The sequence below is a fragment of the Culex pipiens genome, chromosome 3 (genome assembly GCF_016801865.2).
Source record: "Culex pipiens pallens isolate TS chromosome 3, TS_CPP_V2, whole genome shotgun sequence".
NCBI lineage: Eukaryota > Metazoa > Arthropoda > Insecta > Diptera > Culicidae > Culex > Culex pipiens.
In genome coordinates, this window is record NC_068939.1 from 5,192,353 (window position 1) to 5,219,294 (window position 26,942).

The window sequence follows — 26,942 nt, forward strand, 5'->3', positions numbered from 1 at the left end:
AACCCCGCCGTGAGCTTGAAGTTTTTTTTTTTTCATTAATTCCAAATTCAATGAGTCCAGAACTTTCTCGCTGGGAGCAGATGGGTATCGAACCCAGAACCATTCGCTTATAAAGCGAACATCGTAACCATTCAGCCACGACCGCTCCATTCCAAAATATATATTGCACACATTGCACCAAATTCTCCACCATTGCAAATCATAACTGCACACCAAATATTTGCACACTTGAAATCCTACCCCTTCATTTTAGGGCCCTATTAACAAAAAAATCATGAATATAATTAATAATTAATTATATCGTTGATTATTATTTTAATTGGGTCCTAAAATGAAGCTTAGATTGCTGATATTATTGTTTACAGCGATAAAGCTTATTTTTCTGAGTAAAATGACCCTTTGTACGACCACAAAGAGTTTAAAATGGATTTTTAAATCAATTTTGAAAAATTAACCTCGCGGTCCTTCTTGACAGAAAAGCTCCTACTTGACAGCTCGTTTCAAGGGGACCATAGTTAATCCATCGAAAAAATGTTGTCTTGTCAAAAAAATTTTTTGCATTAAAATGAAAAATAGTGATCAGAAATGGTTTTTAATCGTGTTTTTTACCGTTGTACATAAAAATTTACATAGGGCTTTAGTACCCAATAAATAATTAACTAAATTTATATTAATATAATAATTATTATATCATAAGATTTTAATTTTTATGCAGACTTTTGATCCGTCTGCATATTCAGTTTCCGCCAACTTCAACATGGTTGGCAACGCTGTGCGTGCGTGAAAACTGTCAAACATCATAAACGTCAAAAACCATCAGCTCGGCGCCGCGATTCAGAAGTGAAAAAGTTGTGCAAAAATCTCAAATTTCTCGGGAAATTGACTGTAAAACAAGGATTCTTTCACAACTTACCTGCTAACTTAACAAGTAAGTAATAGTCTTAATGAAACATGCAGAGTCAATTCGTTGAGGATCGATAATATTTGCCGGTAGTTCGTCAGGAAAAATTAAAGAGTTCTAACCTCCAAAACCCCAATGTTTACGAAAATTTACAAGGATTTTTGATTTGGAATTTCCTTATTAATTTTCTTTCAACATATTTTTTTTTACTATTTCTGTACAAAACTTGAAATAAAGTACAACAATCCATATAGCTAAAAACATATTTAAAATTTTACCTTTTATGGAAACCATAGATAAACAGATCAAACTCATTGGTCCTGACTTTGGTTTAGTTGTATCAGTTTTAAATCTTGGATGTTTTTGTGAGCCTCGTATAACAGCGCATTAAAAAAAAATACTAAATTAGTATAAATTTTATTTTTAAAATAAGCTTTTTTAATAAATAATAGTTGTCTGTGGTTCAATAACACCAAGAAGCTTCGTTGTGTGCGTCTGTCATCGCGTGTTGTGACAGCTGATGACAGTTCGAGCCATCATGATGTTTTCCTTACTGACTCAGCTGTCACCACCAGAAACACTCTTTTTGCTCCACATTGCACGGTTCATTTTTAGTTTTGATTTCACGCAGAAAAGACGCACTAAAAGCGCTTTCACAAGTTTTCCACTTGAAACAAAAGTCGGATGCATTTAATCGCGTCAGCAATTTAAGAAAGTGTGATTAATTCCGTGCAATGAACTTCCAGGAGGGACTGATTGCAGTGTTTTCCGTTCTTGCCTCTCTTCTCATTGTGATTGTGGTCGTTTGTTTGGGTTCGTGTGCTGGTTTTTGGCCATAAATTGCAAAAAATGTTATTTTGGATAATTTTTTTCTCGTTATTTCAGGTTGGTACCTGGTGTGGAAGTTGTTCCTGTCGCGGTTTAAGCTGGTCCGCGAGCTGCTCGGTTTGGCTCAGTCCGCAGATTCGCCAACACACACGGACGGTGCGTCGGCAGCAGGTTCCGGAGGGGACACAAGCAAATCACGAAACGCCCGAAAGGTACGGAGAGATTGATCCCCGCGGGGTAGCTTCGAGAGTGGTTGAGAGAAAGCAATCGTAATCATGAATATCCGCTGTGCAAAGCCCGAGGATCTGATGAACATGCAGCACTGCAATCTGCTGTGCCTGCCGGAGAATTATCAGATGAAGTACTACTTCTACCACGGATTGACGTGGCCCCAGCTCAGTTACGTGGCCGAGGATGACAAAGGTAACATCGTGGGTTACGTGCTGGCCAAGATGGAAGAGCCGGAACCGGGCGAGGAGAGCACCCATGGACACATTACTTCGTTGGCCGTGAAACGAAGCTACCGCCGACTTGGGCTGGCCCAGAAACTCATGAACCAGGCCTCGCAAGCGATGGTCGAGTGCTTCAACGCGCAGTACGTCTCGTTGCACGTCCGCAAGTCGAACCGAGCTGCGCTGAACCTGTACACCAACTCGCTCGGCTTCCGCATTCTGGAGATTGAGCCGAAATACTACGCGGACGGCGAGGACGCGTACTCGATGCGGCGCGATCTGGCAGAACTGGCCAAACTGTTCGAGAGGGAACTGCCGCCGAGCGGAGGAACGGAAAACCATGACGGTGCTGCGGTAATAACTAACCACAAGGGAGCCGGTCACGCGGGACACGACGGACACTGTTGCTAGTGATGGGACGGGAGGGCTGCCAAAATACGACGGATCGTGAGTAGATTTTGTGCGTTCAATCAGAAATAACGGCGAAGAATACAGTTTAAGGTATGTGTGAAAATGGTAGATGCGCGTGTTCTGGTCTTATCCGAACATTCCCTTATGACCTCAAAATTATGAATTTTCAACTCGAACGTTAAACCGGTGTTGCTCTATGGGAGTGAGACATGGGATCAAACCACGTCAAAACTTCAGATCTTTGACCTACGCAACATTATTACTGTTTGGTGGCTCCACTATTGGGTAACGAACGCGGAGTTGCATCGGAGTAGCTAGCAGATTCCCGAGTAAAATTGGATGTTACAAAAATAAGTTAACCAAACATTAATGACCGATTCTTAGCGAAGCTACACCAAAATGTCACTTTTTTCTATTTTCAATGTGATTTTTTATATGAAAAATTTCATTTTAATTTTGATCTAATAATTGCAATGTGCTTTAAATGCGTTTTCTTATCTTTCTTATCTGAAATGCCAAAAATATTGACCAAATAAGGTCTGCAAGTCATGGAATGGAAGAGGAGTTTTTTGATAAATCTGCTCCTTTCGTTGTCCCGCCACGAAAAGAAATGGCTGGCAAAAACTCAAATCGCAACCAAATCTTTCAGTTCAAAGAGCAAAAGATTCGTTTTTCAATTTGTGATAATGTGTAGAAGAGCAAAAGTTTTAAAAAATCAATCTGGCAAAACTGTGTCGATTTTTTTGGTGTGCCTTTTAAAATTCCAGTTTTACGATGTTGTCCCGTCACGCTACATTTTCATTTCAGGAGAAGCACAGGTATAATATTGTTCATTATGCATGTCATTTCTATGTTGGAAAATCAATTATCTTTTCAAATATGTAATAACATTGGGGGGTTTCTTCTTTAATTGTGCCACTACAGCCAAAACGCTGAAAAAAACTTGGGAATTTTTTGAAAAGGAGCCGAAGAATCGGTCTAATACAGATCGGATTCGTTAATTCTAATTTCGCTTCTTCGAATGTCCGTGTGTTCGAATGCTCGCTAATTCGAACGTATTCGAATTAAAAAGCACTCAACCGTCAAAACCAGTTGTCAAACTGATGTAGACGTTTCAACTCAATCGGCTTACTTTTCATCACCGAAAATAAGAGTACTGAAATAGTAGTTTATGCAACAAGTTGCAAAAAGAGGATTTTTGCAGCACGAGTCGTACAATTATCCAACGAGGTTCACCGAGTTGGATAAATATGAAGAGTGCTGAAAAAATCTAATTTGGAACGAGTTCCAACAACATTTTTTGCAATTCCAAAAAACACACAATGAGTGAAATTTTATGTCAAATTTTCATGTATTTTGTCAATAAATCGTTTAAATCAAAAAAAAAATTGAAAAGTGTTACTTTTCGAAATAAGTGCTGAAAAGTTCAATTTTTCAGCACCCATTTGAGTGCTGAAAAGTAGAACTTTTCAGCATTTATTTTGAAAAGTGTTGCTATTCGATTCTGTTATTTTTGGTACAGAAAAGTAGGCTATTTCGTCGTTCAAGAATGACAGGAAAAGTAAATAGTTTCACGACGGAATAGAGGCGAAAATCGTGACGTCAGAAATGAATTCAAGTAACTCAAAGTTCATTTTGTGAGTGACTTTAACATTTTGGCCTAGTTTGACAGCTACATTGTCCGCAGTTTTCTGTGGGAGAGAAAAGGAGGCGAATACTTTATGAAAATCATACCTGTCAAAATTCCTAGCCTCAAAATTTTATCGCGAGTTACTTTTCTCCTCTATTGCTAAAAATTAATTTTACCACTCATACTGAATAAATTTTAAACTTTAAAAAATAAAAAAAAAAACCAAGATTAAAAAAAATTCTTGGATTGAAAAAAAAAAATTTCGAATTTTTAATTTCGTATTTTTTTTAAACGGATTGATTTGAATAATTTGAAAACTGCACCACTGAAATTTTCTATAAAAATATACATCAACTCCAAAAATTAAAAAAAAATCAAATTTACAAAATTTTACAATTTTAACACAACTTAAAAAAAAATAATTATTTGAAGAATTCAAAAATTTTAATATTTTTAAATATTTTAAATATGAAAAATATATTTTTTTTTAGTTTGAAAAATCCAAATTTAAATTTTATTAAAAATTTAGTCAATAATTTTTTTTAAATATTTTTTAATGTTTTAAGTAAAAAAATATATTTTAAACATCTTTTAAAAAAAATATTCTAAAAAAAATTACGAATTAAAAAAATCTATATTTTTTTTATTTTGTGATTTTTAATTCATTTTTTTTTTACATTTCAGAAATTTTTGAATTTACTGGATTTTTAAACTTTTAGAGCTTTTGTATTTTGCTTAGTTTTAAACATAAATTTAAAAAAATATATAAATTTTTGAAATTACGATCGAGTGCAATAATCACTACGTAAACTCAAAAAATAACAAAAAAAAACTTAAAAGCTATAAAAATCGAAAAACAAAACAAATAAAATATAATTTAAAAAATATACTTCTTTTGAATATTTGTTTTGTTTTGAAATTTTAGGATTTTTTACAATGAATTTCTGATTTTTTAACATCTTTGAATTATCTATTTTCTCATTTTTTGAAATTTTGTTCAAGTTGCACTCGGATGATCTTTTAACATTTTTCAAAAATGTTTATTCTTCAAACTTTTCAATAGGATTCAACAGGTTTTTAGATTTTAACAATTTCTAGACTTAAATAGACGCATAACTATTGATTTTAATGGTATTAATAAGGCACGATCAATTTTGATTTGCACCCGCCGTGGAGACATCAGCTTTAGTAGCTCGGGATAACTATATTTCGGAAAATAATGTAGCAAAAATAAGTTCACACACGTATTGTTTATTGTTTCAGTACTAAAATTCGAATGCACAATTCGACTGACTTTGTATATTATGTTGCACTGGCCTCTGCCGATATTTTTTTTATCGCTGGGTTTCGCTTATGTTTTTCCTTTGTTTCATTTTGTTCTACAAGCCAAACATTCAAATCACATTTACACTTACCACGGCTAAACTCAAACAAATGTTGCATTAGTTTGCTGTTACATGATGTAACCAACATCTTCGTATCATATACTTTTTAAGAGTGGGATAATATGGCAACGAGAATTATAATATAGAACAGATTTTTTCGCTTTTTATTTTGCTACTTGCTCTGCTTCGCGGCAACGTATAGAGAATAAAGAGAAGCGTGCGTTTTGTTTCTTTTTACCTTAGTTAAACTATTGCATTTCGATAGAAAACAAAACATTATCTCACTGGACTTAAATCTTCTAGCTATGCTGCTGTAACACGAGGAGGGGGTCGCTTTCAGAAAGCAAACATATACGTCTTGTTAGCTTGCTCTAAAGCGGATGTTTTTAAAACGTTTTTCTTTTCTTCTTTCGGTGTAATAAACTCTGGCTGTGATTCTTTTAGTTAAAACGGGAAATTTGCGCTAAACTTTGCTTTAATCAGGATTCAACTCTAACCGATAGATTTATCTTGCTTTAGCATTTCAAACAATCTATATTTAGTTAAAATACTCTTTCTTTATAAGTTTGTTGTGTTTTAAAAACGTTTCATTGGGATTAGATTATGCAGCTGACAAAGATAAAAACTAACATAAATAACATAAAGCCTAGGAACCTAGTTCTGTTGCTTTTTGATAGGAATCTAAAATGATATCTAAACCTAACTTTGAGAGAGAGAGAGTATAACAACAGAATGGACAATTTGAACTAACAGGATAGATATGAACATGAGGTTAGCCAAATGATAGAAACAGTTACAAATCTATATTTGATACAGATTTCACTGAATAAACAATTCGATTCTAAAATTCACTAGCAGTAGTCAACATATAATATTCTCTTTTCGCATATAAAGAGACAATAGCAGATTTGTTAAATGTGTTAATTGTTGTACGCTGGTTTTCCCTACATCTCAAACGATTCACTACTGACAACATATAAAAATGCCCTGCCAAAAAAAGAGGGAAGTTTTCGCTTTTGCAATAAGCTTAAATAGTTAAACCTAACAAAAAAAAAGTTAACTGATTCCACTCCAAGATACCTCGCCACACAAAACACGCTTCCATTCGGTTCACACAGACGGGCTTGTTTGCTTTTGAGATTGCACTGTGCGCGGTTCGGATTCTTAGAGCAGTAAGCGCTAGTCGAAGATGCAGGCGAAGACCCGCGCGCAGGAAATGCAGAACCGGTCGCAGCAGCTGTTTCGTTCGCCACCGGCCGCCGCTTCCTCGGCCGCTTTGCGCATCTTTTTCGGATAGTTCTTCGGGTTACTTCTGGCACTGAGTTGGATCGGCATCGGCGCGAAGGCAGGTCGTTGCTGTTTAAAGTTCGCGACCATGGTCTGCTGTTCCGGCGAGAGGCCGGAAGTTTTCTTTCCGTTTAGCAAATCTCCGACCAGCTTCGACTCGGTCGCGTCCAGCAGCTGGACACGGTCCTTGGCGTTTTCAAACTCCTTCCGGGTCATGGTGAGATAGCGTGGCGAGTAGCACAGGGCGCCAAGCACGCGGCGTCGATTCTCCTCCGTCAGTTCGAGATTCTTCCGCAGGCACTCTTCGCGGCTCCAGCTGGCCAGCAGATCGAGCAGTACCATCTCGGATGACATCTGCAACGCATCGCGCTTCACGATCATCTCCAGCTCTTCGAATCGCAGCGCCAGCATCGCTTCCTGGGTGAAAACGTCCTCCGCGTGCATGTCAATCAGCTGCAGGCAGTTTCCGAGCAGGGCAGCAAAGTATTCCTCCGGCGTGACGGGCGCTTCCGGTGGGCAGTCTTTCTTCTTGCGTCCTCCGACGGGGCTTCGCTTTTTCTTCTTCTGTTGCTCTCCGGTGACGACGGCCTTCGAAGGGATGATCGAGTTGTAGTACCAGAGCGCGCGAAACACCTCGATGACGTGCTCCTTCGTCAGGTTTAGGTCCAGTTCTTTGACGCTGTGAATCTCCAGCTGACGGCACTGGAAGCGCGAGGCCAACTCCAGCATCTCTAGCATGTGGCTGGCAGAGTGGAACTTGATGAACTTGGTTTCGAGGTATCTGTGAAGTACAAGGAAATTGATATTAATTTCAATGTTGTTGCGGACGGTGCAGGTTTTACGGATTTTGAAGATTTGATTTGAATTATTCGGCTCGAATAATACCAATTTTGGTTGCTTAGCTTAGCGAAATAAAAATATTGCTAAAAATAATGTTGCTTAAAATTCAATTACTTTTTAAAACAACCAATGCGCCATGGGTTTCCCATGTTATGTAGGACCTTTTGAAAAATAAGCGAGATTTAACGTTAATTTATTTTTTTGAATAATAATTTTGTAACCACAAATCCACAAAAAAATAACAATAATTTTGTAACCACAAATCGGTATGTAGATTGTAGAATTTTTTCCGAAGTTAATTGACATTTTGTGATACATTTTGCTTCAGTATTCAATTTTACTTTCCAAATTAAAGAAAATGTATCGAAATGTATTATTTTTTGGCGATGAAAAGAAGAAAAAAAAATCACAACGGAATGGCAAAAAAATGTTTTTCTCTAAACTTATTTTATCCAAAATTCCAAATGGGACAACTTTGCATTTATAGGTAGTTAAGGATTCGTTAAAATGAAAAAGTCAAAGTAGTTATGTCACAGACATAACCGGAATGGCGTAGACTACGTAAAGTTTTGAGATGTGGATATAGAGTTTTCCCCCTGGGCTTTGTCATAATGAGTGTCATAGGTTTGATGCTTGTTTGGCAAAGAGTATGATTTGATTCGATGTGGAATTAAAATCGAAGTGTTCAGTATATTGCTGAAGCTTCCATTTTTACACATGGACACCACTTCATGCTGCGAGAACCCACTTTGGCGTAGTCTCAGGGCTTAATCGATGGCCGGTAAGCTGTCATCGAGACAAGGAGGTTCTCTGATAGTGGAAATATCACATTTGTACAATGAACCGCTACATATGTGATTTTTCCCTATCTTAATGTGGGTGTCAGGTTAGGATGCGGGTTTAAAAAAATAGTGTTTGTAGAATTTAGGATTTTAACTATAAATATCAACTTTTTATACTTTGCCTTTAGTTATTTAGGGACAAAATTAGTAACAGTGAATTTAGTAATTCTATCAGAATCGGTGATTTTCATTCAAGTAGCATAAAAACCATTCTGATTTGTCAAAATTTAATAGAGTCTCGATCAATCAATAGTGAAATGATATCGGACTAAATTCGTTGATCTGTTGAACTAACGGTTGTCGGATTATGATTGTATCGACCATTGTTGCGAATCGAGGATCTACTGGAATTCTGACGAACAAATGGTCGTCTCTTTTTCAATTCACGACTTGTAAAATATCAACTGTTATTATTATTATTATTTTTTTTTTTAAGGAAGCCAGACAGGTTTTAAAAGAAACGTTTTTTTTTTTTGTTAATAATTAAAATGTCGGGGATTTGAGATGCAGGCCAAGTGCGAATGATCCTGATGATATCCCTTCAGTTGACGCTCAGGCGAGGAACATCCTGGAAGGAGCGTCACTGACTACGTCCGTAGTCCTGTTAGATCTTTCTTGATCAGGACAGTATAGCTCTGGTTCCTTGCAAGTGTCCTATTTTCTTACCTCCACGTTGGCTTGGTTTTCATGATGACCTAGCTGGTGGCCTGTGGAAACGGATCGTAAACCTTTGACCAGCGAGGGTCAGAGTCGAGACGGCTAAAAGAAAGGGGCGCGACAATGTGGGAAAGGGAAGTAATTTGTGATTGTAGACGGTATTGTTTTGATTCGCAGTATGTTGAGTCAACTGCTGTGGATGTACCTGAAACATCACACAACGGGGTTTCTCTTCTTTCCGTTTTTATCTATCATCTATATTCTGTTAATTTTGTTTCACTGATTCTCTAACGCAGCTTCTGTTTACTATCCTCCATTTGATTTCGATTTTACTTATTTGATTCTCTTATTTCTCAACGCTTTTCCACTCTATTTTACTAATTGATGCTGCTGCAACAAACTGTCTGCTTTCCCTTAATTTGGCAGCGATGTCAATTTTGTTTATCATGTGCCTTTTCTTTATTTATCTATTTCAATAATTTCTCATCTTCCCTGTAAATTGCCCATCATAACAATAATCTAAGCTTGTTTGTTATCTCTTTTCATTAACTATTGTTAATTTCTTTATCTTCTTCATAAATTTCTATCTTTCTTTTACTATTGATTCTTTACATAGTATATTTCTTTCACTGACCATTGTTTTCAATCTTCACCCTTTTCTTTAAAACAAGTGAGGTTTGAGCCCTTACTCAATTTTTGGAATGATCAAAGAATCAACAGAAACATTACTATTGTACTTTTGAAAAACTTTTATAAAATGCTTAGGACCAAAAATTGTAACAAAACACCGCGACAAAAGAAATAGCAACATATAAACACGACTCAACACTAGGAATGATTTCAGGAGAAAACAATACACAGTAAAATAACAACTAGTTTTTGAATTCAAACTAAATATAAAACAGTGTTTGCTTTAATGAAAGTTGATAGGCACACTTTAAATGGTTAGGCGCTTATACTTACATCAAACTCTACGTAATGTACCACCCCCGGCCGAGTTAAAATGCGTAACCGGAAAAGAAGGTGTGCATGCCTGGCACGAACACTCAAAGCGTGTTCTAGCGTGCTGCTCGTACTGACTCAGAGCAAGGGTGAGATGTAGGTGTAAGGGCAGTGCGTGTTCGTCGGGAACCTGGTGCATAAGATCGGTCAAGGCCCGTTCTTACACTGAAAATTGCGAATTGCGAATTGCGAATTAAAATGTCGGGGATTTGAGATAAGAGTAGCTTTCGGATAGGTTGCTTTAAATCTTGTATTCAGTTCAAGTTAGGTAGTTATCCGCAAATGAATATTTGGACTTATATGAATAATTGAACATTTTGGACTTATGAATAACACACAACTGTGCATTTATTCTAGAGTCAGATCCATACAGCGTCAGTGTTTATTTGGTCAAAGTGTACTAATTCATTGGCAGATCTGGTTCTAGTTGTAATGTACGACAAGACTACTGACGGACGTGACAGGACGAGGGCCCAGTTTAGAGGTTTCGACATCAACGATGTGCGGCTGGATCACCCTCCCCAAAAAAAAAAAAAAAGAGATGTGGATATAGAGTTTTCCATATCTTAATTTTGAAGAATTAGCTAGATACTTGAAATACATTAACGGAATAAGATCGTAAATGGGAGATGGACCCCCGACAAAATAGAACTTACACACTCCAGTCAACTCAATCGGACCGCAACTGCCATGTAACCATACTTTGAATGTGTTGGTAAATCTTTGACTAGAAAGCCTTATTTAAACAATGGAAACATCGAATGGAGGAGAGAAGAACGAAAAACGATTTTTTCGCGAACCGATTGAAAGTTTGGTTGCATAATGTGGTGGAGAGAGAGGGGTTCAGAAAGCTGTGCAATCCGTCACCCCTGAAGACCAACACTAGTTCCTAAAAGGCATTTCACCGACTCATCACGGGTGGGACGAGAGACGGGGAGTGAGGCAACTCCGAAGAGTTGGGAAATCCTCAACCCCTACCACGAAAGATCCAAACGGTCCGGCCATCGAGAGGCAACTGCCTGACGGTGACGACGCGAAGGCGATGCGCGCTTCTTTTGCAGTTCTGGTCCCTCTCTCTCCTGCTGCTGCTGTCGGTCCGACGTCTGAGACGTGAATGATGGTCTGAAATCTGGCGGTTTCTTATATATGTTTTCGGCCCGCTACTTCCCCTCCTTTTTCGCGCTGCTTGTGTGATTTTCCCCTCAAAATGGGTACTTGACCTTCCCTTGACTGGCACCCCAGTACCTTCGACAAAGACGTAAGTCTACGTCAATAATTGAAAATATTTGTAATTAACCACGCGTCTCCATAATACTCTGTACGTTAAAATCTCACACGGGTTCACTGCCGTTCTACGCATAATTGTCCCATGTCAGTTTTGGACGATTTTGACTTTATGTAATTTTTGAGTTTTGTACACATCAAGTATTTTAAGAAAAACACAAAAAATCTGGTACTTTGTTCGCAAACTCATTTAAAACAACACCAAGTCTGTTTGTCCCATCGTTGAACTTCTACGCATAATTGTCCCACCAAGTATTTTCTAACTCGTAATCATTAGTTTTACTAAGCATTATGTCTTGTTTACCTGGTGCAAGAGTATCACAAATAAGGGTGACTGTTAACTGGGACGATTAGGGACACATAGGGCGAATAGGAACCCACTTTTTTGAACATGGGACAATTATGCGTAGAACGGCAGTTCAACTCTGTTCAACATATTTGGCTTCGGTCGTGGCATGTCTCAGTTTTGAATGTTGGAATTTTCTCTTTAGCAACGTCCCTTCACACTTGATTTATCAATCACCGTCGTTTCTGAACACATTTGACCAAAAATTTCAACACGTTTGCTTTAAAACAAATTTTCACAAGCTTCACACCTAATAAATTGCTCATTCGTACACCGGTAATTTCTAAATTTGACTCCCCGCGAATCCTGCTGCGTTTTTTTTCTACGCGATATCAAATTCGGTAGCGAATAAATCCAACCATCCGCGCAAACCCCGAATAACCGTTGAACCATTTCAAGATTTCGCGTGGCCCTCGTCATTCCAGCGCGCACAAATAATTCGCGCAAAGTATCAAATTCGCGACATTTTTTGGCCCACTCCCTCCGTCCAGGTAAAGAAGGATCTGCCCTCACCTGACAAAAATCTCAAAGTTGTCCTTGTCCACATCGCGCACCACAAACTTGCCGTCCACGACGGTCGTGGTCGCACCGACCCCGTTCACGATGTGCGCCAGCTGGGTGTTGGAGTCGAGGATCGGTTTCTTCTCCGCGCGGACGCTCCAGTTCTCCTTGTTTCCCAGGATCAGAAAGTCGACGTACTGGTCCGGGTTGGAGAAGTCGTCTCCCTCCTGGTTGATCTGCACGAGCGGAGGGGCCGTTGGCCGCGGGGATGGCTGCTGCTGCATCTGGTCACCGCCGTTTTCCGCCGACGTGTTGAACGGCCGCACCATTTTGCCGGTTGCCGGAGGTGGACCTATGACGATGGAGTGGATTCCTGCTCAAACGTTCCAACGTTGAGTGGACGAGCGAGCGTTCGTGTTACGACTTGGCAGAACCGCGTCCCGAGGTAGACTGCTGACCCGTGTGTTGTGTGGTGTTATGCTGCCGCTGCCGGTGTGGACGAAATCTGTAAGGTGCACGAGAGAGCACAGAGAGAGAGAGAGAGAGAGGAAGGTCGGTTTTAGTAAATAGAAAAGAATGCAATACACGCGGGATGACGACGGTCTCCTGATAAAGCGCCTTTTTTATCGATTCGAGCGGAGTTAGTTAGGTTGGTCCGGGGGTCTGGTTTCGATTTGGGGTTGTATCTCTTTGGGGGGATACGAACGTGCGAATAGATAATTACTAGCATGTGTGTTACCAATACCGGCTGGAATTGGATGGTTCGGAAATTTGAGCCCATATTCGCAATCTGCAGGGGCACTCCGCTTGAAATGTGTCACATTTTATCAATATTTATTAGGGTGCGCGTGCACTCGATAAAATAATAGATAACATAACTTAAACAGTGCTTTAAATATTGGAGTTTACAAGAAAAAGACGTTTTCATAATTTTAAAAATGAACATTTTTGTTACCTAGATAACGCTGTTAGAAGCCCAAAAAAAGTTTCACAATTTTTCTCAATCTAAATCAACAATTTTTCACATAGTTATTTCAATGACAGTCTAATAAACCCCACTATCATAAATTTGATTTAAAAAAAAAAACTAAAAATTGGAAGGTAAATTTGTGGAATTTTCAACAAAGGACCGACTTGACTTTATTTGTCCATAAATAAAGGCTGGTCAGTCATGGTATCAAGGTAGGCTTGAACATTTACACCAGAGGTTCAACCTGGTTCAACTGTCATTTTCAGGTTTGTTTTGGTAGTTTTCCAAGTATGAATATTGATCACCAAATGATAAAAATTTGTTTATTTCAGATTTTGATATAATTTCAAAATATGACCAGCTACGACACCAGAAATTGTTCAAATAATACAGAGGCAAATTACAGGCCTATTCATTCCAGACAAAGTATAACTAATTGTATGGTGTATGTATTAGCCATAATGGCATGATTTTATTTTTTTTTCTATCCGTGGTTTAAGGACACAAGAAAAAAAGCACAAAAGCTAGAGATTTTTCGTTTTTAATATTGAAATATTTCTTCAGAAATTAACAGATAATAATATTTTTTAGCTTTACTTATTCTGAAAGACATACTCTGTAAATTTTAAACAATTCTGCATTCACTCAAACGATTTGAGAGACATTTCTATATGAGGAACTGACTTGCCTTTATTTTGCATATGGGACAGCACGAAAGTCATATTCATTTTGGAATTATTAGAACAAACATAAATTTTTTATTCAAAATGCTTAAAGAACATGTGAAAACAAGACTTTTGTTAAGTTTATCTCATTCTTGACAAAAATACATATGGGACGGACTAGATTGGAGCGGCAGTATAGAAAACAAAATTAACTTTTCTGTAAAATCGATCCTTGTAAGCAAAAAGGCTTTGCTCATTTTGAACATCAGAAGTCTATTAATTTAAGGTTTTGCCCTTGTTTATGAGGTTAATTGAAACTACATTTCTGCTTTTCTACGCATAATTGTCCCGGTGTTGGCAGGCGTGAGATTGGGTTATACAACAATGCTGTACTGCCCACCATTGAAAAAAGGGCTAATATCCACTTTTGGCAAAAACGAGATATTAGCACCAGGTGGTAGAGGACGTTCCAACGCATCTTCTGGAACCTGAATTTTACTGAAATAGTGTCTAGACTTGGCTGCCGATGCGAAAAACCAAACGGCTAATATGCCACTCTTATGGGAAATTACCTTGACGGAGATTTTGTGTCAAACACTAAAACGCGTTTTTCTCGGAATACTTGATTTGGCATAATAGCCGAATTTTCAATTATGGGCAGTGTACCTTTGAATAATTAAAAAAACTGCCTTTCAAGCCTAATTTTCACAAATTAAGCCAACACAATCACAAAATGCTCTATATATTATTACCTCTGTCATTAATTTGCAAAATAACAATTATTTTATGAAAATATTTATTTCTCCAGTTTTCACGTCTTTTTCCTATAACTAGTCCCAAAATTTAAAAAAAAATTATAGGCTGCTTTAGAAAATTTTGATTTTTGGATCATATTTATGACCCATCCGGCCTGAAAGGGTTAAAATACATTTACACTAGTTCAGTTGTTTTGCAATCATTAGTTTTCAAAAAAAAAATGTAAGATTTGACAAAAACGAAAATTCTACAAAAAAAAATAATTACGTACATTTTCAAAAATTCAAAGGATTGGATTAGATCACGACATTCTAGTAGGTTTCTAGCAGAGTTCTCACAGAGCTTGATATTCTTACAGCAGGTTTCTGACAGAATCAGCACTGTTAGAATATTTCGTTGTTGTTAATTCATTTATTTCCGGCAGCTTTAACCTTCTTGGTCATTCGCTGCCCCAGCAGAATATTTCGTGACTGGGGAACATTGCATGGAAAAGAATTTTAATTGATGAAACAAATTTTCAGTATATTGCAGATCTATTCGACATAACTCTTGAAAATTATTTGCATTACAGCCTCATGATTTATAGTCTAACAAGTTTGTGAAAAATTTGCTTTCTGATCTATTGATCATCAAATGTCCAATTTTTCGAAACAAGTGTTAACGGGTTTGAAATGCGCGATGATTTCAAGAAATCCCTACAATCTCGGTTCAATGTTCCGACTCGTTATCAACAGTATAATTCGCCACGTTATTAGTAGGGTTAGTGAAATTTCACGATTTCGCGGACAGCGTGAAATCCGTGAAATTTTGCTTTTTCCGTGAAATGCCGTGAAATGGTATGTTTCTGTGAGTCTGTAAAGATATTTCTCAAAATAATTTATCAAACTCAAATAGGAATGAGAATAATCTTAATAATTACTGCAAAGTTATGCGGTTTAATTACTAATATAGGGTTAGTGATTTTTGACGATTTCGTGTACGGCTTATCGAGGTTTTTAAGCGAAGATGGCGTTCGAATGGTGAACGCCCGAAATGTCAAAATCACGCAGTGGTACCAACATTACGGAACAAGTGTGCCATGGCATGACAGCCATATTTTTTTTCTAATGTTGGTGCTACTGCGCGATTTTGACATTTCGGACGTTCACCATTCGAGCGCCATCTTCGCTTAAAAACCTGGATACTTCGTGAAATTTATCATTTTTTTCAAATATTTTTTTTATAACAAAATAATAAATATTTGATCCATAAACACTGTTTGAGTAAATTTTATTATTTTTCAATTGAAAAGCTTGATATGAACCATTTGAAGAATTGTAATTTTTTTTCATTTTTTTAGAAACTAACTAAATTTAGTAATATTTTCATTCGTTGAAATACACATTTTCCTGCTATTTCATTTGAAAGGTAATGTTTCAACCGAAATTCTTTTAAAACATTTCAGATTTTTAATCGGAGTCCTGTTTAATTTTAACAATATTTGATTATTTGGGTGGACGATTCCCGTGAAAGATAAAAAATACGCTTATTTTTGTTTTCTGTTCTCATTATGAATTAAAAATTTTAAATTCGTTACAAATCATATTATTGATTTTAAATTAAGTTTTTGATAAGTGAGATGAAAAATTAAAAAAATATTTTTAATGGGCTAACTGTCGCAGAAAATTCAAATTATTTTACTCATTTAGGCTAAACAAGACTGTTTAATCTTGCTTTGATATGAAATTGAATAAAATGCAAATCAGCGAAAACTTTTTAGTCGAATATTTAAATAAAAACAGTTCAGTAAATGAGAAACGCATACCCTACAATTTGTTTCAAAAAATATAAAGAGTTCATCCATAAACCAGGTGGAAACTTTTTTTTTTTATTAGGAGAAATTTTTGTGTCACGTTCAAATTAAGTGATTTTTTTTTTAGTTTATTGAAAAATAATATATAATAAAGCATAACAAGTAGTTTCTGTGATTGAACATATGATTTTCAGAGTTATTTTAACATTTTTCACGTTCCGCGAAATTTGCGTGAAATTTGGTGTTTTGAAATTGAGGTCCCCGTGAAATTTCCAATTATCAAGCGTGAAAAATCACTAAGCCTAGATTAGTTTGCAACGGATGATTTCATAGTGAGTTTTAGGGGACGGTTTACCAAACCGCAGAAATTTCACCCAAGTAAAAGTCACAATTTTTGACCAAGATGGTCCCACAAAACATTTCCAATGACGCACTTTGTCGCTCGTAATACAAGACTGACTGCAAACGGTGACCAGCAGCATTCTCACTATCGATTCGATGCGTCGGATTTGTACGGCAATGTAGTTGCTGGGTCTCCTCTAATTATAATAACCTTTTGTAATTGTTTATTCTGGACAAACAGGTTGTCGCCTCCCTCGGCGGATCTTGGGAGGAGATAGAATAAAGAAAGGAAGGAAGGTCGCGCCGATGAGCATCGCTTCTAACACGAGGTGTGCGATGTAAAGCGTAAACTGTGAGCATATTTACATATTGATACTGAGTAGATGGAAGAAGAACTCTGGTGCGCGATACCAATTAATACTTATTGTCGGTTCCACACCCACTAATCTCAACTACAGCGCAAGGTGAACAATTTAAGGAAAGTCTGGGAAAGGTGGTCGAATCATAGCGGTCCCAAAATACAACCGACATAAACCTTGAGTTTGCGATAATTTTAGCAATCGCACTTTTTTTTGGGACTTGTTGCTCTAGATTAGATATTGTCAGCTTGAACACACCTTAGAAGAAATATTGAACTGTCGGAAGATTGATTGTAGGCGCACTTGTGGGCACTCGTACACCAACTTGAGGACTATACTTGAGACCTGCTAATTATCCAAGTATTACTTCCGACTAGGAAATAGTAAATGTTCTACTAATTCTACTTGAGTCATCCCCTACTCAACTACGCACTTAAATCAAACAAACAATTGATTTCGTAACATCAAAAGAAAGACTAAGAATGGCGTGTCAAACTTTTACAACTTCATCTTAGTCACGGATTACACGTGCCTCTTCCCTTGGTCCCGTGAGGTAATTACTCATTACTCTTGAGCGGTCGATCTACTCGACACTCCCCGATCGCTTTATTGAACAACCAACGGGTTGTGATTATTAGAGGAAAAGTGGTGCGGTATAAACAAACCTGGCCCGTGGCTATCAGTAGCAGTCATCATTGTTGTGTATCAAACTGATAAAACATATCGGATTGGGATTCACACCGTGAAATACCCTTTTAAAAGACAATTGAATTAGTCAGGATATGCGTTGTGATTCCTTGGTTGGTTAAAGCAAAGTTACAAATAAAAAAAAAATAATCCAAATGATATGTTTTTAGTTCTTTTCAAATGCTAATAGTGATATTTAAAATTCCGGAAAATAGTTTTCAGAAAATTTAACCAATGATTTATTTTTTTGAATTTGACAATTAGATGGAACTGACGACCTTCAGAAAGTTATCCTAATAAATAGTTTTACAATCTTTTCTTAGTGATATCAGATTAGTATCGAAAACTGTAACCTCCCCCCTCCCCAAAAAAAGTTCAGATTTTATCACTTCCGAAGGACTTATCACAAACGCATCGAAATCGGGGCTAATTTCGCTTCCGGTCCCAAAAAAATGCGCGCTAATGAACTTGAGCGCCATGATAAGACACTAAGTCCGGCGCGCTAATCGATATACTAGAGCTCTAGCACCCTTGAAAGACACACAGCCACGCGACTGAGGTGGCGGGGGTCGTTGAGCTTAAGTGTGCTTAGTGCGAATTTTCATCGGCTCAGTACTGCTGGAGGCCAATCGAAAGACGTTGCAGCGACAACACTGCGGTAGAAAATGTGAGCGTCGGTGGTGTAATGGTCAGCATAGTTGCCTTCCAAGCAGTTGATCCGGGTTCGATTCCCGGCCGACGCAGGATCTTTTTTTAAATTGATTTTTATGTTTGTGATAGGGGGTTACAAATTGAATAATGACGCTGTTTGGCTGCACCCGCATCTGTTGCAAATCCTTCAATAGCTTTAATTGAGTGTTTGCTGGGAATGGGTTGAAGAACGTGGCTTAAGCCACCATCCATTCTTCAGTGTTTGCAACAGTTTAATTAAATTTCTGCTTCACAGAGCAGCGTCGTTCTGGGATACAATTTGAGCTGTTCTTGAATTAAATGGTAATTTCGGCTCGTTAATGCATGTTTATCAGTCAGTGGCAAGTTCGCGGCTGGAACGATCCAAAGCCGACGGTTATTAGGTCAGCTCATCGTTAGATTTTATTACCATAACAGTACGATTAACTTTAGAACGATCTATAAAGCTCACGTGCTCCAGCTGTACACCATCAACACCATCAGGGAATCGAACACACAATGTGAGTTCTGTTGAATCGGTTGCTGTTTATGTGCCCCAACACGGCAGAGTTCAATATCAGGGTCTTTGGCGTTCTGAAGCTGATGCAGGAAGGTGCTACTTCCTGATGCAAACTGGCCCGGCCGGCGTCGGTGCCCAGTCAGCTGTGAAAAATGCAAGACTCTTTTTTCTTGTTCAAAATTGCGTGCAGCTAAGAAATTGTCAGTTCGAGACAGATGTTCAACATATCGTGTCGTGTAATGAAAAACTTACACATTTATGTTTATCTTGAGATCTTAATATCAGAGAAACCTTAAATTTTCAAGAAATTGTATTTGAACTGAATATAAAATGGAAACGTTTCTATTTTATTGTAAACTGGTATGGTAAATAAAAAAAGAGAGATTTTCACTTGTAACACATTTAGATTGTTAAACCTTTTTCAAAAGGGAAATACTGTCCAAACTCGGTTATCCTATGCCTCGATTATCCAAAGTTTAGATTATCCACAATTCAATTTTTCGCAGCTCTCAATGAAACCCTGGGAATGAATCGAATGAAGATTTTTTTCAACGACCTAAAATAAGACAACCCGAATAAGCAAATTTGTATAAATCGATCGAAAAATTTACATCCCTTGCAATTTGTTTTTTTAAACTTTTCAATTGAACAGACATTAAAAATTAAATTTTAGAAGAATTTATTGACTTTGAAACTAAACCCAAAAGTGCCCATTATTTTCTAATGATTTTTCATTATTTAATTTTTGTTGCGTTTAGTTTTGAAATATTCAAAAACGTAAAAAGGCTTTAAGATTTTAAATCATTAATTATGATTGGTGTTAAAAATATGTCAAATAAAGAAAAATAACATCACTTAGAATTGAGCGATGGCGGTAATGAAACACAGTCCAGACTCGATTATTCGAAGGCCTCGAAAAAAAAAATCACCTCGGATAAACTAATCAGAGGATTCGAGCTTTTGTACGACAAAATAATTTAGAATTTATTAAATTCAAAATAACGGTGATGAAATATTTATAAACTGCAATTTGTAAATTAATAGTCACTCAACTATTCAAATTTGACTAAAATGAGGTCGCAGAACTCGAATTTGATGTTAAAAACAAGAAATTGGAAAAACACGAAAAAAACGGTTTGTTCTTGATTCAAATCTTCGAATTCCCATACGAACCTTCTGATATTCGAACTTTGGATAATCGAGTCTGGACTGAATTGAGAAATTTCCTTTGTTCTATGAATTTTACTAGAACTGTGACCCATTTTCCATAATGGGAACATTTTGACCAATTTTGACATTATTTTGGCGATGAAATGTGATCTTTAAGCCTAAACTGTTATGAAGAGTTGAAAATTTTAAAGTTATTTTTTTTCAATTATATTGATATACTCTCTTAAGAAAAAAATATTCTGTTCAAAAAGTGTCGATAACAAAATAAGTTATTATTTTTTATATTGCTAAAATTTTGCGAAAATTCATATATTTGTTTTCAAGTATTTTACTCACTTTATAGATATGTTGTCTGGTTTCTGTCCAATTTCACATTTGTTCAAATGTTGAACAAAGTGTGTAAGCGGCAAAATACAAAATATAAATTTGAGATAACACCTAATACCTAATAGATACCTGCTCATCATCTTTTTACATTTTTCTGCATAAGTGTTTGTTTGCAGCAAAAAAAAAAAAAAAAAACAAAAAAAATTAACTTTGAAATACTCATTGTAAATATAAGCTACGTCCCAATGCTTTGTTTAAGGAAGCGTATTTCAGTAACTTTTTTTATACCTAGCTTATTTTTTTTAAACACTTTATTTAATAATTTCATTATTTCATTATTTCATAATTACATAATTTCATAATTTCATAATTTCATAATTTCATAATTTCATAATTTCATAATTTTATAATTTCATAATTTCATAATTTCATAATTTAAAAATTTAATAATTTAATAATAAAAACATTCAAAAATTTAATAATTTAATAATTTGATAACTTAAGAACTTTCTTAAAAAATTAAAAATTAACAAAAAATCAATTGTAATATTTTCTTAATTTTTCAATTTAATAATTCGTACTTTTTTACGTTTATTGAGTCTGTAAGTTTTGACAATTTCAAATTATGAATTCTATTTTTTATTATTTTTTGAATATGTAAATTCTGAAATTTCAAATTGTTGAATTCCAGATTTCTTATTTTTTAAATTTTAACATTACATTTCGCTTTTAGACGGAGACTTTAGCAGATTTCTAAGTGGATTTCGTAATGTTGTGATGATTGGGAGTAGAATCAATTCTACCTGAATCAGAGTGGCAACAGAATTTTTATTTTTTTCAATAAACCAAAAATTTAAAAATTCAAATTTTTATATTGAAAAAACATAGAAAATCTAAAAAGTTTCATAGCTTCAAATTTTTAAAATTATGTGATTTTTCGAATTTTGTTATTTTGATTTTAATAAAATTGGTATTTATTTGAATTGTTAAGCAGATGTTTTAAAAATAATGAGTTGTAATGTTATGTTAAATTTATATAACAAATCTCAATACATTAAAAAAAATCGCTCCTTGAAGATTATTTCAAAGTTTCGTATTAAGAAAAAAAAATCAATAATTTTTAGAAGAAAATTTTCTTCATTAACAACTTCTTAGAAATTGATGTTTTCGCACTCAACGAAAAAGATTGAATTTATTTAATTGTTAATAATATTTTGCTTTGTAATTTGAAAGAAATTCTATCGTTCTCAATTAATTTGTTTATCAAAATTGCTATCCGCGCGGCGCCTGAGCAAAATTAGCCAGCAAATCCGCGCCAGATCCGCGCGATACGCGCCATCCGCACCGTCCGTAACAACCCTGCACTTATCAACACATTCCCTGACATTTAATTTTCCTTCGGGCTCAAAAAACAAATTATAAAATTTACGATTCAAACTATTTTTCACAAAAAATCCTGCTTACGTTACCAGTGAAATTTCTCACATTTAAAGTCTTAAAGTTTAAATGTTTAATTGTTGAAAAGTCTTGAAGTCTAAATATCTAAATTTTTAAATGTCTATAAGTTGTTAAGTAAGTGGATTAATTATATTTTTGCTTGTTAAAAAAAATCCTCTGTTTCGTTAATGATTTTTTCTAAGAAAATTACAACTCACAAATCTCACTGACATTATTTTGTTGTTTTCTTTGTTTGATGCTTGACATTTTTGATTGTAATTTGAGTTCTTGAAAGTTATTCGATAATTTCGTTTAACAACATTGCAGCATAATAATTTCTACTTTTAACACACATAAAATGTTCTACTTATTCCTAACTCCTCGGTGTGGTAATGAATCTCACACCAGAGTAATACACCAACACGAATCGTGTTGGGAGATGAAAGTTGCTTCCCTCACGTGCTGCATCACCAGAAATTCTAAGCAAGGAAAAAAATGGGAACGCACAGTGGTTGTGGCGAAAATTTCTTACGAACCAGAGTGGTGGTGTTTCTGGTCCACCGAATGAGCTAAAATTAAAACTCTGTTGGGGAAGGTGGGAGAGCGCACGCTAGCCATGTTGATGTTTGTGCGTTTTTTATGCGTTCACGCAGGGAATTTCCTAATGTTGAAGGCAAAACAGTCGTGGAAAAGGGGGATAGGGCAATCGAGAGTAAATTGTGTTGGATCTGCTAGTGAAGTTTGTAACGCAAGGTGGAATTTATTTAGAATGTTTAATTTATTCTGTAAGGTGAAAACAAAACTATTTGATTTTAAATTTTACTCAACATCCAAAAACTAGTGGTTGTTTATATTTAGAATGGCTTCATTGATTTAGCAGTGCGATTAATTTCCCAACACTGTTTACTTGATTGACTGTCCAGCTGGCATAACAGTACGGGTAAACGCAATGAAAAGTTATTTATAGATTTTGGCATAAACCGTGCGTTACAAAATGGTCGAAATGAATCCAGAAATTACTTTAAGTTGAGATAGTTAAAAATTTCATGATTTTTTTTGTCACAATTTAGGTATTTCATATAACGTGAACTTTGTAAAACTTATGAAGCCTTGACTTTCATAATGATAATTTTGTTAGAAGCTTACACTTATTTTATACGGCTTAAAGTCACAAAAGAATGTTGTTCAAGTAGGTTCTAAATTCCTGCAAATGAATTAAGTATTTTAAGACTACCAACTCTTGCTGAGCAAAAATCCGAACACTTTGCCGATATGACAACATGGTGTAACAAAAACTGTAAATGAATTGTTTAGATAAATTAAATTTAATAAATTTGAGAATTAAAAATATAAAACTGTGTCGTTTTTACAGCTAACAAATTTCACAAAATGCTATCATAGTGCTTATGACTTGCACGTTTAAAAGTATTCATAAAATAAACCGTGATTTGAATCAAAGTATTATGTTCTTCATTTTTTTTTTTTTTTTTTTGTTAAACGTTTAAAAGTTTACGAAATGTCAAGTTTGCTTTTACGAATAATATCGTTCTTAGTGTTTTCACGAACACTTTTCCAGAGTTTTTTTTTTATTGAAAAGGTCCTATAACACAACAGTTTATAGGACCTTTAAAAAACCCTAGATTTGGTAATTCAAATGTTCAAATGTTTTCACATGTTTTAGAAAGCCTTGGAAATGGATAAATATATTTAGTAAGGAATTTCTAAAAGAAAAATTCTAGATCTTTTTTTAAAGGTCCTATCAACATATGAAAGGCAATAGTTCAAAAACTCTAGAATTATTGATAATCAAGTTTGAATTGAGGAAACCCCGGAAAAATCTCCCTTTTTTAAATCAAACTCACAGAAAAATAAAAATTTCTAGTTAACAAAAGCTTCGACCAAATCAAAAAGCAATTCAATGATTAAGAAGTTGTTAAAATTCCGTACAAATTCATATTATGCGTAAAATTGCCCACAAAAATTCCGGCCTGTTAAAAATCCGCGAAGAGGTTCGAAAATCCGTATGGTAAGGAAATAATCCGTACAGTTGGTAGCCTTACAGTAATATTGAGTTCGTTTCTAAACATTGCCATTTTCCCAAAAATATTTATGTGTTAAAAAACCAAAAGTTATGGTTTTTTCAGAGCTATTAATTACAGAAATGTGCGGTTTTATGCAGTAAAGCTGTTTGTTTATCTGAAGCGATAAATTACACAAATAAAAATGTGTTAATCATTTACTTCACCTCACCCCACCGAACCGCCGATTCTATACAGTGTAAACTTTTGTGAACTTGAAATGATAGAGAATATTTTCTTTTTTTTTAAGAGGGTTTCGAATGCGAACACAAGCAACATGCGCTTCGCTTGGAGACGGTGATTTCGGCGAATTGCAGACTGGATTTCGCCATGGAATTGGGATTTTGGAAGACGAGAAGTGTTAATGCTCCACTTTTTTAATGGGATAAGGGAAAATCTCCACATTATCCTCAAATAAGTTTCGCTCAAAGTTGGATGCGAAAATATGCAGAATTTTATTTTTGCATTGTTTTTGAAGAAAACTCGACTTTTAACGTAACATTTTTACCCAGATTTGTGCACGCGTCCCGAACGTCCAAATGTCCGTCGAAATATGACCTTCCCAGTGAAACCTGCAGCGGCTCGCGCGGTTTGTTAGCTGGTGGTGGTGGCGCGCGCCCGTTTCTTGTGGCTTCCGAAATGTGTTTGTTTTGTTTATCGTCGCCGCACGAGTAAATTTTATGTACTCTTCGTTTTTCGTCGTAGGAGCGTCGCGACGTCTTGCCGCTATGTATCAATAATTTTATTGTGTGTGTGTGTATGGGTTTTTCATCCTGCGTCACACACATTAGGTAGATAAAGACGCTTTTGATTTATATCAGTGCCAATTTTGGAAATCGACAGCTTAATTTAATTAGACGTTTGTGAGAAATCGATCAAACGTGAAATTGTTAGCTAGAATCATTTGGTTTTGGCGTTTATTTATTTGAGCTTAACATTTACTTGATTTTACAATGCGATTACTCATTTTAAGAATTTTTAAAAGTGCACTTTTACAATCAAACTGCACCCCGTTTAAACTCGTTCAAACTTGTTTCGGACATTTATTTGCTCTGCAAGCTTATCAACGCCGACAATTGAGTCAAAGATTACTGTTTATAAGCTCTAAAGTGCGCCACTCCCCTGCGATCATAAGTGAAATGAAATGGAAAACAAACAATTCCAACGGTGAGATAATAATGAAGGTGTGACTAACGTGAAGTAGTTTAATTGATTTTTGAGGTATACTTTTTTTCTTCTTCATATTTTTTGGTTGTAATTTTATAACAATCTACAAATACAAAAGAAAATTTTAAATTTGATTATGAAAGTCCCTTTCAAGACACGAAAAACCGCAACTAAATCGCGTGCCTTCCATTCCCTCGACAATTATTTTCCCCTGCACCACAAACACCAAAATGTAACGCGATTCACGTTGGCCCAGAGCATGAACAATGTTCTATCCATTCCAAACCCCTCGTCACGGTAAAAATAGTACACAAGAAGAATTTTCCACCGAGAATCGCCTTCAGGGACAAACACCTCTTTTTCTCTCCTTTTTTCGCGGTCGCATTACATTGAAAACCAGCGGCGGAAAATGATGTCACTGACACCGGCCGCGGCTTTCCATCACCACCGTCGCCACCACCACCACCACCTTGGCAGTGCGGTTCTCAAATCTCCTGAGTAAGAGTTTTCCCCGCATGAATCATCCGCAATTGGCCGTCCGGGGATGGATTCGGAAGATAAACCTTGACACAGAAATGCCACACTGTCGTCGTTTGAATTTGCTTCATTTTAATCCTTTTACATTTTTCCGTGTGGCGTCGTTGGTTTGAGGAAAATTTAAAATGCGAATAAAAAGAAAGATTGCATTCCAGGTTGGTGGTGGGGGTGACCACAACGTATACCGGCGGCGCCAGACAACTTTATCGAACCGAGTGCATTACGTACATAAAGGCAGGACCCTTCCCGAGGGAGTAGAAAACGTCTTGACACGCAAGGAGCACCCTCGCACAGTCTCACGTACGCGAATTAAATTTGATCGTTCAATTCGAAACTGACATAAACAGTCCGTAATGCAATTAAGTGGCCCCGACATGTGCGGGTCATCCCGACGCAGCCGGGATGGTTCCCATAAGCCCCCATCTCTTGGCGTTCCGCGGAGTTTGATCGATTAAGTTGAACCGAGTGGGGAGATTAACGCTGATGTGTCTGGTCTGGCCAACTGTAATGGCAGACAAAGTCGCAAAATGTTTACCCCCTTTTTTCGAAAGTAAACAAGATTACTAATAATTAAGTTAAAAGTACTTAACTGCAACTCGCTAGAAAATTTTCAGCGTTCCATTTTGGTTCGATGACCTACTTATGCTGCCCCGTCCCACCCACAACTGGTCACCTTTCCCGCCCCTTGCTCAAAGCTCGTGCTGGTGAGCATGGTTAGGAAAATGAGTCCCACTCTGTTTTCAAACCAGCTTCCTTTGTGTGCGTGTGCGCTGAGTGGAGTCCTTTCAAAGGGAGGGCACTCAAATTTTGACAAAAATCGATACCTGGTCAGGATGACAATTTTTCTTGCCAGATTTCCCCCCATCAAATGCTCAAAATCGGATAACTTCACAATCCTCACCCGACAACACCATTCACAAACCCAATCACGGCAGTTTAATTCAGAGTTTACTTACTTTTCCCGAGGAAATCTCACTTTTATGCTGGCAGCGAATGGAGCCACTCCACTCGTGAAAAAGACACTCACGCACCACCACACGAGAGACACTCAGCTGCTTTCCTGCTCTCAATCAAAGCAGCCTGGATTGGGTTGGGGTGGC

The 26,942-nt window shown here is 36.4% G+C and overlaps 3 protein-coding genes and 1 non-coding gene across 4 annotated transcripts; 3 read left to right on the top strand and 1 right to left on the bottom strand.

Annotated features, from left to right (window-relative positions):
* Nucleotides 1-1,460: 1,460 nt before the first annotated feature.
* Nucleotides 1,461-2,117, top strand: LOC120422885 (small integral membrane protein 13). The gene is made up of 2 exons (XM_039586446.2): nt 1,461-1,714; nt 1,787-2,117. Exons 1-2 carry the CDS (start codon nt 1,636-1,638, stop codon nt 1,954-1,956), a joined length of 249 nt encoding a protein of 82 aa, XP_039442380.1. The 5' UTR covers nt 1,461-1,635; the 3' UTR covers nt 1,957-2,117.
* On the top strand, nt 2,005-2,700 carry LOC120422884 (N-alpha-acetyltransferase daf-31). The gene has a single exon (XM_039586444.2). The coding sequence runs from the start codon at nt 2,005-2,007 to the stop codon at nt 2,590-2,592; it is 588 nt and encodes a 195-aa protein (XP_039442378.1). The 3' UTR covers nt 2,593-2,700.
* Nucleotides 2,701-5,460: 2,760 nt separating this feature from the next.
* On the bottom strand, nt 5,461-26,942 carry LOC120422850 (uncharacterized). Its single transcript, XM_039586396.2, has 3 exons — nt 26,799-26,942; nt 12,379-12,871; nt 5,461-7,675 (listed from the first exon to the last, which is right to left on the bottom strand). The coding sequence occupies exons 2-3, from the start codon at nt 12,693-12,695 to the stop codon at nt 6,787-6,789; spliced, it is 1,206 nt and encodes a 401-aa protein (XP_039442330.1). The 5' UTR covers nt 12,696-12,871; nt 26,799-26,942; the 3' UTR covers nt 5,461-6,786.
* Nucleotides 18,609-18,680, top strand: Trnag-ucc (transfer RNA glycine (anticodon UCC)). The gene has a single exon. It is a non-coding gene; the product is annotated as a tRNA-Gly (tRNA).